Raw genomic sequence first — 14,361 nt, 5'->3', positions numbered from 1 at the left:
TGGTGTGACCCAGTTAGGCTATTCTTATGTTATGTTCTCATCTGTAGGGGCCTTTGTTTTCACTTCTTATTTTAATGTATTTTTTTCCTGGGAACTTATCAGTGTTTTTTTATAATGGGAACAAAAATGGAAGAGAATTAATGTGTGTGGAATGGGGGGGGGTAACTAATTTCTTCAGCTAAATAATTCAATCCACTTCAAACAGACATAGGAGAACTCACGCACCATTCACACACCCTCCAACCAAAAACGTCAAAAGAAAAAAACTGTTCGACAACCTCCTAGCCATTCGAGCTGCAACACTTGACCCCCAACTCTACAACCTATTGACCTCGACCACAAACTACAAAACCTTAAAAAAAGAAATAAAAACCCTTCTATTAAAAAAACACATAAAACCAAACTAACATAATCAGAACTGTCCCAAGCATCACCTGCAACTACTCCATATGTACTTCTGATGTCATGACAATTCAGACATAATTTATGTTATGTTATGTTTGGAATAATGGTTACATAAATGAGGTTCAATAAAAGAAAATTTTCTGTGGGAGCATTTGTTGGAACTTCTGTTATCCTGATTTCTTCTATCTGTGGGCTTTCTTTAGCTAACCTACTTATCTGGGGCTTTCCACTTCTGCAGCTGCCCTTTTCACGGTCCACTTTGCGCTTGCACTCTCTGGGGAGGGGGGGTTGGGTCTGGGCTTGGTGGGGTAGGTGTGTCTGGTAGTTTTGTCTGGGTGGTGGCTGGGTGTTTCTTGGGTGCTTGTTGTGCGGATTGGTGTGTCTGGTGAGCGGTCTGGGTGTTGTTGCTTGTGGGGGTTTTTTTCATTATAAAATATGGCTGAGGGTCTAGTCCGGCTTATTATTCTTGTGGGTTCTGGGGTGGGATTTGTTTGCTTGCCCCAAGTTTTGGCCTTTTGTTGTGTATTGCTATGCCTCTCATTGGCAATTTTCTCTTGGGAGAGGCTTGTTCATGCTTGTTGTTGCTGTTACTCTCATTCTGTGTTCTTTTTGATAATGTATAAGTTTCTGTACAGACCATGGTTGCTTGTCTGGACCTTTTGCCATTCTCAATAAAAATACTTTGGAAAAAAAAAAAAAAAAAAAAAAGAAAAATTTCACTGCCTGTTTCTATTCTGACCATTTATTCCATTTCATGGTTATTGCAAAAAAAAAAAAAAAAAAAATTTTACATGAGGGGGGGGGGGGGGGTGTCAAAAAATGATGGGCCCCGGGTGCCACATACCCTAGGTACGCCACTGGCCCTCTCTATACCCATCTTAATATTAAATTGTACCTTGCAGTGATCACTGGATGCCAGATGATCACCCACTGTAACATCAAAAACACTTCCCCTGTTTATAAGCACTAAGTCCAGTATGACCCCCATCCCATGTGGGTTCCATTACCGACTGCTTGAACAGTTCTCCTTGTAGAGAATCCAGAATCTCCCTACTTCTAGAAGACCCTGCAATAGGGATACCCCAATCAACATCCGGCATGTTGCATGTTAAAATCACCTATTAGTAAGACTTCCCCTTTTTTAGATATATTCTGAAGGTCTACTATTAAATCTCTATCTACTTCTTCCATCTGTGAAGGAGGCCTGTATATGACACCAATGTAAATATATTCACCATTCCCTCTTTCCAAATTGATCCACAGTGCCTCTTCTTTGCCCTGCAGATCCTACAATTGTGCTTCTTGAAGTGTTTTGTGAAAAGTGTTCAGTGCCTGATGTTTCCTGCAAGCTCAAGCTGCTAGGAGAACAATATTGGGACCATCATGTCACTTTTCTTTTGTCAGTCCCTGTGATGTACACTCTTTATAAGTTCAATCTATTTTCTATTTTCAAACGTTACGAAATAGCAGCTACTAATGCTGTAACAATATAACTAAACTAAGTAACACGTACCTTTCCTTGTCATTAAGTCTCAAACCATTGCGGCCCGGCAGGAAAATGGCTTTTTTTTCTCTTCTTCTTTTTTCTTTCTTTGCTGTGACTTAGTGCTCCGTGAATTCAGATAAAATTAAGAGGAGCAACTTAATTATATCTGTATTCACGGAGCACTAAGGGTTCCTTTTACAAAGCCGCGCTAGCGGTTTAACGTGCGTAATAGCGTGCGCTAAACCGCCAGCCGTGCTAGCCGCTACCACCTCCTCTTGAGCAGGCGGTAGTTTTTCGGCCAGCTAGGGGGTTAGCGCGTGATGAAAAGTCGCGCCCGCTAACGCGGCTTCGTAAAAGGAGCCCTAAGTTTAGTCATATTGTTACAACATTAGTAGCTGCTATTTCGTAACGTAGGAATGTCTTCATCTTTGTTGCATTTGAATTCCTCAGCATATAGTTTTTTTGTTTGCAGAGTAGGATGACATTCTCTGCCTGGAAAAGCTTGCTAGCTGTGTGAGATTTTGTCCAAAGGTACCAATGAAGTCAAGTTTCTGATCTGCCATCAACTGTCTGATGGAACGAAAGTACAATCTGAATGAGGTGCACCACATTTCTTCTGAGTGTTGCCCATCTTGAGAAGCAGTTGACACAAAGAGCTTCCAAGTTGCTTCCAGAAGTGATGATAGTAGTGAGGGAAGTTATTTCTGAATGAACCTCTTGAGTCAGATTCAGGGTCTACAAGCTTAAAAAATTTTCTAAAGCTAAAGGTATGTAATTAGATTTTAAAAAGAAATCTGGTCATGCCAACCATGTAGCCTGCATTACCTGTTGTATCAATATTATCAAGTCACACAAAATGTAGGGCCACTACGTATATTGCAATAATCCACTGGTATTCACACAATAATGCTGCATTCACAATGCTAATAAACATACATTAAAGGATTCTCAGAACATGGTTCTTTAAGAACCACGATGTTTTTTTTTAAAGGTTAAGCGATTGAGCTTTATATTCTGGTCTGGCAGTATCCCCGACCCTGATGAAGGAATGAAACACGTCAATTGAAAAGAAGTTCTTGTTTGATATTTAGAAAGAAGACCCTGTTGTAAGGTTGTTAGATTAACCAACTGTCTAGGAGCATTACCTGTTAAGATCTTAAGAACTGTAACTCTTAGCTTGAATTTTAGTCTAGCTTCTAAGGATAACTAATGAAGTTTGCTGTAACAAGGTTGTAAATGCTCAAATTTCCGCAAACCAAATATCAGCTTTACAGTTGAATTTTGAAGTAATTGTAATAGGTTAATAAGAGATTTAGAACAAATAGCCAATGCCAGATTGCAATAATCTATTCTGGAGAAAGCCAAGAGTTTAGCAGATTTGGATAATTTCTTTAAAAAAGTCATAAGCTATTATTAAAACGTATTTGAGAAAATCCACTGCTTATTTCTAGGATAAGCAGCATAATATCTGTTTTACTTTTTTGGGATCTTATCAGGTACTTATGACCTGGATTGGCCACTGTTGGAAACAGGATACAGGGCCTGATGGACCTTCAGTCTGTCCTAGTACCATCTCCTTTCTATATAATTAATTTTAAGCACATTGGTTTATTATCCAGTTTTAATTGTTTTTATTTTGTTATAGTTTGTAATTTATTTATTTTTAAGCCACAAGATCTTATATTTTTGTTTTATATGTATTTGTATTGTAATTATATATTTCTGTATTGATTACTGTGTTCTTTGTTTGTAGAGAAAATTATTCCTGAGGCAGGAAATTATTTACTAAAACACAGCTGTATCATCTGTAGTATTATATCTCTTGAGTTTAATAAAAATATATTTTATTAATATCTTGATTCCCAGCCATAATTGACCCATGGTTTGCACTGGCTTATTTCTCTCTATTCCCTTCCTTTGTTTTGCTCATAAATCATAGTTTACATAAGAAAAATAACCCTTTTGAAATTGTATGTAGTTATAGAACTGTAACAAGCAGATGCACCAAAAGACTATGCTAATTTTTTGTGACCTGTTTGTAGGTATTCCAGCCAATAGTTGAGCTAGAATTGTTGTTTGTGCTAGCCAGTGTAAATTGTCTATTGTGAGCACATTGACATGGTTTATAAAGTACAATGTGGACATGGTATTTCTGCATAATTGAATCAGCATTATGATTGGTGCCATCTTGAAGCCAGTCATCATAGTGAAGCATTATCGTTTTTTCTCCTGAAGCAGTGGCAGTGTCTGCGAAACAAGAACTTTGTTGAGATTTCCTTTCCCTAGCACAAATGAGTTACAAATATTTTGGGGTGCATTTTTCTGATTGAGAAGTGCGCAGCTCATGCAGGATTTATCTACTATAAAATAAGTGTTTGGGGAAGTGTTTTGGAATGGATATTAACCAACTACTTGCTTATTTTGCTGTTTTTTTGGAATGAGCCTAGTTTTTGAACTATTCTGTTTTTGGGTCTGGATTTTTAAAAAACAGGTTTTTCTCAGATGATTTTCTTTGTTCTGGTTTTCCTGACCAGATTGAGGCGCCAATGATAATAAATGGGACTTTATTGAGTATCAGACATACTTTAAGCTCACTGATTCCCTCCCACTCCCCAAAAATATAAATGAAAGAGTACATACCTGTTTCTAGAATAGCAGCACTTGGTATGGAAAAGCCTAAAGGAGCATCACACAGGTGTCATAAGTAACCTGGTGAATGGGGTAGTGAAACCTAGAAAGGAGGACCCAGGCCCATAAGCCACTCTAACTACTATATTTATGATGGAAAATGTGAACCCACCAAAACCCTACTATTCAGCTATATAGGTGCCATCTGCAGCCATAAAGGCTACTGGAGTGGTAGACAGGTGGGTATAGTAGGTTATAGGGGAGCACTGGAGGACTCATCATAAATTATAAAGGGGTTATGGTGAGATATACACTGTCATCCTTTATGTGAGTGCTTGCATGTGAAGTGAGGTGCCAAAGGTTTGTCTTGATCCCCAACAGGCATACCAAAATATGCCTTGTACGAGACATCGCACATCTTAGCAGATGCTACTAGAGTACTTTTTCCCTTTTGTCTTGATAAATTGGCTGCATGCATAGCAAAATGCATCTGCTAGATGTTTGCAGCCCTGTCACACCTCACTAAAAGGGCCTCTAAGTTTACTCAGCTTGGAATCAATCTGGAATATTCTACAAAAAAGACAAATTTCAAAATATCAATGACCTGGTCACAAAAGCAAAGTTTGAGGGGAATGATAATCATTTTCTATACTTTTGTGGCATAGACAATTAAGATAAAAAATGTTTTTTATATAGTGAAATCGGTATTATTTCTCAAAAGTGTATGTTGCTCTTTCAATTCTCATTATCAAACCCTATGTTCCCTTGGTTGTGTTCTCAAGTCCTCTTCATTCACCTAACATACAGTAAGAGACACGGACACTCCTTTAAGTAAACTATAAAGGAAGCACAAACTTTAAAAACTCTTTTATCTACTGGATGTTGCCAGCTATCAACATCCCTCATCTGTGCACAGTAATGTATATCATTGCAAAAATGTATAAAACTTTACAAGACATTCCTAGCAGACATACAGAATTTGGCTAAGAGGTCTATGTTAGAATATTCCTCTACTTCTTTTGGATATTTTTTGGAACCAGCAATTGTGAGACATATCCCATATGATTCATATGGTGATGGGAGTTTGAGATCTTAAGAAAAAACTTCTTCTTTTTTTTGTTCCAGGACTCATTTTTTTCTTCAAATAAATAGAACAGCGATGGGATCAGCATTGGCATGCTTACAAGTGGAATTATATGTGGCACAATTTTCTTTTTTTAAATTTCAAGCTTTTACACATACATTCAAATAAGGAAATAGGAAATAATCAAAACTAAGGAAATAGGAAATAATCAAAACTCAATTACAAAGAAAACTATCACATTTTCTATTTAACCCTTTACTTGAACGAGAGCAACAGTGCCAAGTAACAGCCAGTTGGAGATGCAGATCTCCCATAAGAGCCCTATTGCTTCCGAGCAACAATGCCAAATAAAAGGTTAAAGAAACAATATAATGTATGTGGTATAATTTGAAGAATGTTTGCATGGTTTGTGGGGTTTTTTTTGTAAAATCAAATTATAGCTGAGGTTTCAAAATATATTTTAAAACTGGGATTCAGCTCATGAAGAACTGATGGAATTTATGGATTGATGAAATTCATTAAATTCCAATTAAAAATTCAAGATGACATGTCATCAAGCCAGTATCAAATTATTGCAAATGAAGATTATTAAATAAGAAGGACAGTTGATTACTACATTATTATGCTCCATTGATTTTGAAAATAATCTTTTGCAATTTCACTTTCATCATGCATAATTTTTTTCAATTAAGATATATTTGTACCACTTTGAGTTTAAAATGCAAGCGCTGGAGTTGACCATAAGGTTTTCTCAACATAGACATCCCATTCAGGTGATGAAATAGGCATATCCAAAGGTAAGACTAATCTATTCACTATGAAAACATGACCACATCACCGAGGCATACCTCGACTCACACTGGCTCCCAATTCAAGCAAGAATACAATTTAAATTCTACTGTCTATTATTTAAATCCATAAATGGTGACAGCCCAGCCTAATCCAAACTACCACAACCAAACACAGGAGAACCCAGACACCATTCACATACCCTCCAATCAGAGACATCAAACGGAAAAAACTGTACAATGGCCTTCTAGCCACACAGACAGCAGAACTAGACCACCAACTCTCCAATCTACTAATCGCGACCCCAGACTACAAAACTTTCAGAAAAGAAATAAAAACCCTGCTATTCAAGAAATCCATGAAGACAAGACTAACTAACACTTCAATCCTCTGAAGTAACCTGCTCTACTCTGTAACACCTCTGGACATGTCCAGAAATCCTCTTCTGTAATCCGCCTTGAACCGCAAGGTAATGGCGGAATAAAAATCACTAATGTATGTAAGATACATAACTAGGAGTTATTACTATACAACAGGGGTAGGGAACTCCGGTCCTCAAGAGCCGTATTCCAGTTGGGTTTTCAGGATTTCCCCAATGAATATGCATTGAAAGCAGTGCATGCAAATAGATCTCATGCATATTCATTGGGGAAATCCTGAAAACCTGACTGGAATATGGCTCTCGAGGACCAGAGTTCCCTACCCCTGCTATACAATATAGTGATACTGCTTGGAAAAGATATATTAAGTGGTTTACAATCAGGTACTCAAGCATTTTTCCCTATCTGTCCTGGTGGGCTCACAGTCTATCTAATTTACCTAGGGCAATGGAGGATTAGGTGATTTGCCCAGGGTCACAAGGAGCAGTGTGGGATTTGAGCTCATAAACTCAGGGTGCTGAGGCTGTAGCACTAACTACTTCACCACACTCTCCTCCTTGAAGGTTCATGAGAAGAGGAGGATGTGTGTCTTGCTCTATTTGACAAGAGTGGATCAGGTAGTGGCTGCAATAGGAAGGCATTGGCAATGTTATATTCAGTGTTTGCTGAATTTCCACTGAGAGCATTTATGAGAAACAAGGATCTTAAAGAATATGTCACAAGGTTAGCCTCATTGTGTTGACTACCATAACTTGAAGGACTACCTATGGGCCATTATGCATGTGGTAACTATTATTTCTGTGCAAAGACAGTTGATGGGCATAGCTGGCAACATCCATAGTAATCCCTCCCCCCAAAAAAAGGCAGACAACCCCATGGCACGCATACAGCAGAGAGAAAGTGGCACCCCTAAAAACAAATGGCAGGAGTGATGCTGATGTCCTCCTACCACCCAAGAGATGCCCCCTCCTGGTTCTCAGCCGGACCCATCCCCCTCCCCGTAACTTTAAAAATGTTGGGAGCAGGAGGGGTGCCCAGTCCCTTCTGCTCCTTAGGCCTCCCGTGATCTTCGGGAGCAGGAGGAAGCGCAAGCCACAAAGTACTCCTACTCCAGCTGCTCTGCCCGCTGCAACGCAATACCGGCCTTAGGCTACGCCAAGGTACATCATGTGGGGCATTGGGAGGGGCCTAAGGCCATTATTGGCTGAGCTGCCTTGGGCTCCTCCCATGGGAGGGGCCTTGGGCACCTCAACCAATCAGGGACTTCCTTAGGGAGGAGTCTAAGGAAGTCCCTGACTGGCCCTGAGAATTAATGCTGGTGAACATTTACAGAAATATGCTGGGGGATGGAGTGATTTCGGAGATGGCAGTGATAGACTCATGTACACGTCATCGATTCTTAAATTCCTGGCAGCATACTTGGGAATCTCTTCATTTCACACTACTGTGCCATGGCACAGTTTACGATATACTGATATAGAATTTTAATGAAATTTGACATTGGTGCCCCTAAATGTAAGCAAGCACATTTACACCAGGTCTACGGCTTACATAAATGCACATGCCTAAATGCATCATTTACATGTAGAATTTACAGTATTCTGTAAGTAGTGTGCAAAATGTCAGTCCTACTAATGACATGCCCCTCCCGTTTGATCACATTCCCCCACCCCCCCTTTTTACAAAACCGTAGCACAGTTTTTAGCGCCAGCCATGGTGGTAACATCTCTGACTCACATGAATTCCTATGAACGTTGAAGCTGTTACCTCTGCGGTGGCGCTAAAATCTGCATTACAGTTTTGTAAAAGGGAAGGTTAATAATTACACACTAGGGAAGTGGTCTCCAACGTGCAGACCCAAGGCCGCATGTACCTTTGAAATCCTCCATTGTGGTCCTGAAAACAATTGGCTAGAATACTCTTCAAATCCTGTACATGGGTTTCAATCTTGCCCTTTGATATAGAACTGCAAACAATCTCTTAAGTGTGTTACTGAGGGGTGTCATTTATGGAATTTGCTATTGTTCACAATCCAAAATAAAGTGAGCTTTTGAAATATATCCTTGAAGTGTTGTAGAATCAATATTAGTATTAATTTTTAATGTTTAATACCCAGTCTGAACATGCAAATCAAGGTGGTTTACAAAATTAGGAGGCATCTAAGGATGTATTCACAATGTAGTTTCTTAGTTTGTACAGTGGTGCCTCACACAACGAACTTAATTGGTTCCAGGAGCAAGTTTGTTATGCGAAAAGTTCGTTATGTGAAACGCGTTTTCCCATAACAATACATGTTAAAAAAAATAATTCGTTCTGTAGCATAAAATATGCTAAGATGACATAAAAAAAGATAAATTTTTTGTTATTATTTTTATTTAGATACATCTAAAAACATAATTGTTTTTTAAAACAACACACATTTTTTAAATTTAAAGACAGACTAAGTAGAGTCTAATTTTACAGTGAGAGAGGGCAGAGTCTCAGCGGCAAAAACTGGGACTTAACTGTTCATTTTTTTTTTCTAGCATCGGGGAAGCGGCGAGAGTAGCTCCGTCCCCCCCAACGCATCAGCAGTAGGCGCCGGGCCCCTGCGAGCCGACGGTCCGCCACTGCACAGGGAGCCAGGCGGAGAGAGGGCAGTTAAGCGCAGTGCCTGCACGGAAGGATGCAGCTCGGGCGACTTCGTTGTGTGAAACGAAGTTCGTTGTAGGAAGCAAGACATGAAGTTCGTTGTGCGCAGCGTTCGCTGTGCGAGGCGTTCGTTATGCGAGGCACCACTGTATTTACCTAATACTTGTATCCTTGATTGTTCTTAATATTTGTAGTTCACTGATTGATCACTCTTCTTTTTTGTGAACCGCCCAGAACTGTGTGGTATGGCGGGATACAAGAATAAAGTTATGATTATTATTATTGGAGGCATTTGATTAGATTACATTTGTCATATTCTCGAGTCAGGGCATATAGAGATGCATTTACATTATATTTGAGGCACTTGGTTGGAGTACTTTTGGCATATATTTGAGTCAAGGGTTAAGGGCGACAGCGGTATATTCACAGCTGGTGGGACCTTGGAGTGTTGGAAAGGTACCCGTTGTGAACAATAACCCGCCATTAGCATGCCACTAGAGCCTGTCCTTTAAGGTCTCGAGGCGGGTTTGTGCTGGTTCGAGAACAATATGTTTTTTAACGCTTTCCAGAAAGGTAGTAGGTTATCTACAGCTCGAATGTCTGGGGGGGAGCTGGTTCCACTTTTGTCACACTATGAGAAAAAGATCATTTCCTGGTAGTTTCAAGTTGGAACTAACTTAAAGTTAGGTGCATTTCATTAAGGGGCTGATGCTATGAAGGGCACCTAAAGTGAGACACCTCTTAGGCACCTAACTTAATTGGCAAAATGCCCTTAACAGCCGCAATAATTGTTTAAAAAAAGAAATAATTGGGAGCTAGCAGCCTATCCCATTTTGTATAAGATAGACGCCTATCGCAATGTGCTTAGCAGCACCTAATGCTTAAGTGGGCATTTCTGTGGGTGGAGTGCGAGTTAGTCGCTGCTAAACGTGATTCTCCAAAAAGTTAGGTGAATGACATGTAGGCCTTTAAAGCTCTGGCCTACATTTCAGGCGCCAAAGCTAGCCTCGATTCTGTAAACGGTGCCTATGTGTGATTGATGCACGGATGGCGCTACGTTTTTAGGTGCCAGCTATAGAAATTAGGTACTTTTATTTATAAAATAGGGGTATAGAACTGTCATGCACATAGTTACTAATTAGTGCCAATTAAAACTTGTTAAGGTCAATTATTGATAGTTATCATTGATTAAGCGCCAGCTGATCCAATTATCTTACACATGTACATGAGCCTGTTTTAATAACTGCATACCCAATTGTGCTCCTATTTTGGGGTGCTATTTTAGCAGTGGTGTAGTTAGGGGGGAGCAGTCTTGGTGGGGGCACTAGCACCTGTCCTCCTCTCCCCCCCCACCACCGCACATGTGCCCCTTCCGTCCCCTCGTACCTCTTTAACATTCGCAGCACGAGCAGCAACCCCAACCTGATGCTCACTCCAACGTCAGCTCTTCCTCTGACATCACTTCCTGGACCCCTGCCTAGGAAGTGACATCAGAGGAAGAGCCAACACTGACGCAAGCAGCAGGTTGGGATTGCTGCTCGCGATTGAAATGTTAAAGAGGTTCAGGGGAAGGGGCGTGTGCATGGCAGGAGGGGGTGGAGAAGGAGCAGTTGGGGTGGGAATGGAAAAGAGGGTAGGGGAGGGGTACCATTGCCCCGGGTGCTTCTCAGCCTCATTACACCACTGCATTTTAGCATGTAATTATAAAATAATGGTTAGGTGTTACCAGTGGTGTAACAAGGGTAGGAGGTGCCCAGGACAGTGGCACCCCCTCTTCTCCACCCTCGAACTGCTTGTATGTGCCTTCCCTTCACTTCCCCTGGACCTCTTTATCTTTGCCAGTGGAAACAGCATGTCCAAACAGCTGTCCATGCTGGACTCAGCTCTCCCTCTGATGACACTTCCTGGTCCTGCGACCAGGAAGTGACTTCAGTGGGAGAGCCGAGGTCAGCATGAGCAGCAGGTCAGATATATATGCTGCTAGTGTTAGTGAAGAGTTAGAGGTACGGTGGGGAAGGGAAGGCATGTATGCGGTGGGGGAGGGGTGTGGAAGGAGGGGGCAGAGAGGAGAAATCAAGCACCCGGGATGGCCTGTCCTCCCACCCCTTACCGTGCCGCAGAGTGTTCCAACCATTTAAGTGTATAAGTATACACTTACCCAGGTTAATGGCAGTAGTCTATCAATTTAAGTATGCAAAAGGCACTTATTTTTAAGTGACCTGTTATAGAATGAGTGCTTATCCTATTTTTCACACGACAGACATTTTTTACAAAGTCTTTTTGCATTTTAGTAGATGAGTGCATAATAAGTATTGAAGACATAGACAAATTATTTGATAATGTATATAAGATGACCATGAATGCTAGTTTACAAGAAATGCAGTAGCATTCTACATACGAGGGGCCGCTGTAAAGTTCTCAGCCCAACCAACAAAGTTAGGGCAGTCTCCATCGAGCTTCTATATACTTAGTCCAGTGATTTTCCACTTTTTTATTTTTATTTTGTTCTGTCGGGGCTGAGAACTTTTCAGCGGCCCCTCGTCGATTTTTCATAACAAAAGCCAAAGGAGTTAAGACGCAGCTTTGGAGCTGTGTGACATGTGTAAGTACAAAACTCCACACAGGTGACTTTATGAATTCTTTCTTAGAATGTGCCAAGTGAAAGCGTTTATGGACACAGAAGGTTAGCTCTGGAAGAGATGGCAATGATGTAGGTGAATTGGTCACATAGGATGCTGCTAATAGGGGATATTGAATCTCTAGAGGAACAAAAGATGCATGCAGCGATTCTAATTAAAACATTGCTCCTAAAATTTTAAATAATGGAAAAAGATACCACCTTTGAGAAATCTGAAGCAGCTGATGTGTGAAATGGCTTCCTTGGAGCAGCAAACATTTACAGCATGTAAACAACCTGAGGGGGTAAAATGTAAGCAGTGCTGGTACTCCAAAATATAGAAATACCCTGAAGAATAGACATTTCATAGGTTGTCCCTCTTTGTAGAAAATAATAGTTTGGATGTGAGGTAAATGTTGAAGGGATGGTCTAAAGTAGATTGAGCTCTTTGGGGAGAAAGGGATAGAAAATGAATTAATTAAATAAACAAATCAATAAATAAATATGTTAAAACACAAGAAAAAGGTGAGAATATGTGAAACTCTTCAGCAGTACAGTGGTGCTAAAAATGTGTAAATGTAAATCTGGTAATTCCATATGTATTTTTATTTGTTCAACTGTCAGTTTTTTGTATTTTGAATAACAATTGGTAAAACATTTGACAAAAATGTTACATAAAAGCATTTTCTTCAGTCTAGGAAAATGACTTCCATAATAAGGGCCTTCTTAGGAGGTGGTAATGCAGCGCATAATAGTTCCTCTGAAAAATCACAGCTTCAAGAACTCATTGAACGTTTCCATAACTACATTCAAAACGTGAAGCTGATGAGAAGTCAGTTGAGGGAGGTAAGTTAGAGAATCAAGTCTTTACACTATAATAAATAGGCTTACACTATGTATCATTTTTATGTTAATCCATTTCCATGTAACTCACAGATATTTATACTTGATTTACATTTAGGGGATGAATTTATAAGCCTTTTTGGGGAGTAAACCAGTGATTTTGTGCACAGAAATTGGTATTTACAAAACTGTCAGGGGCTTGAAGTATTTTAACAATACATTGCATGCACTTGTATGTGATATACAATGGAGTAAATTCTATATATGTCTCCAGTGGCTTAGTAGAGGGGTGTGGGGGCAAACCATCCTAGGTGCCATCTCCTCCTCGTACCTCTTTGGCTGGTGCGAGCAGCATCCCAACCTGCTGCTTGCGCCGGCCTTGGCTCTCCCTCTGAAATCACTTCCACTTCGCACTTCCTGTTGTGTGGCTTTAGAGTAAGCAGGCCACTCCTTATAAGGTGTCACATGTTTGTCAGTGCTGCCATTTTCAAAGCTGTGAACAGTGGTGTCAAATAAGAAGTGCTAGAGCATGCAGCTAGGCCACTGACCCTGTCAATGTTCTGCACATGGCCCCAAATGTCACTTTTTATGACTACAGTAGATAAGAACATAAGATTTGCTGGGTCAGACCAGAGGTTCATCGCGCCCAGCAGTCCACTCCCGCGGCGGCCCATCAGGTCCATGACCTGTAAGTGATCCTTTATATCCTACAATCCCTTTTATCCTTCCTTATCTATATCCTTCTGACTGTACCCTTCTTTATCCTATATCTTCCCTATCTATATCCGTCAATAACTTTTTCTTTCAAGAATTTATCCAATTTCTCTTTGAAACCCTGTAAAGTACTCTTTCCTATCACACCCTCTGGAAGCGCATTCCAGGTATCCACTTCCCTCTGAGTGAAGAAGTACTTCCTAGCATTGGTTCTAAACCTGTCCCCTTTTAGTTTCTCAGAGTGCCCTCTTGTCCTTGTAGTTCCCCATAGGCTGAAGAATCTGTCCCTATCCACATTCTCAATGCCCTTCATGATCTTATATGTCTCTATCATGTCTCCTCTGAGTCTCCACTTCTCCAGGGAGAAGAGCCCCAGTTTCTCTAGTCTGTCTGCATATGAAAGGTTTTCCATACCCTTTATCATATGTGTAGCTCTTCTCTGGACCCTCTTAAGTATCACCATATCCTTCTTCAGGTACGGCGACCAGTACTGGACACAGTAGAAGGTAGTGGCCAGTGCGGATGCAGAATACAGCTACCTGACCGACTAAACATATGCACTTTCGTATCCCATCCCTCCAACACACGTAGCACATAAGCAGGAATCAAATCTAACAGCATAGTGCCATATTGTAGATGCAAAACTGCCTTCTCATATGCCTGACTCTGTTGATTGTCCCAGCCAGTGGAGTAACCATGCCCTAGTATTAACAGGGGCCAGGAATCTACCAGTCCTCCTATGAGTTCCATAAGGGAACCAGGCTAACTGCTGTTCACCATAGCC

The 14,361-nt window shown here is 40.5% G+C and overlaps 1 protein-coding gene across 8 annotated transcripts in view; it reads left to right on the top strand.

Annotated features, from left to right (window-relative positions):
• The window catches only part of LMNTD1 (lamin tail domain containing 1), a 475,792-nt gene that overhangs the window by 21,729 nt on the left and 439,702 nt on the right, over positions 1 to 14,361 (top strand). For all 8 annotated transcript variants that reach the window (XR_004540206.1, XM_033953392.1, XM_033953396.1 and 5 more), the window contains exon 2: positions 12,714 to 12,866. Coding sequence is in view for 7 of the 8 variants with exons in the window: in XM_033953392.1 (XP_033809283.1) it covers positions 12,723 to 12,866 (144 nt within the window). In the remaining variant the exon portion in view is untranslated. The remainder of the gene's footprint in view (positions 1 to 12,713; positions 12,867 to 14,361) is intronic.

Source organism: Geotrypetes seraphini, chromosome 7 (assembly GCF_902459505.1).
Source record: "Geotrypetes seraphini chromosome 7, aGeoSer1.1, whole genome shotgun sequence".
NCBI lineage: Eukaryota > Metazoa > Chordata > Amphibia > Gymnophiona > Dermophiidae > Geotrypetes > Geotrypetes seraphini.
Note: the sequence above shows the minus strand (reverse complement) of the source record. Positions and strands in the feature narration are given on the sequence as shown.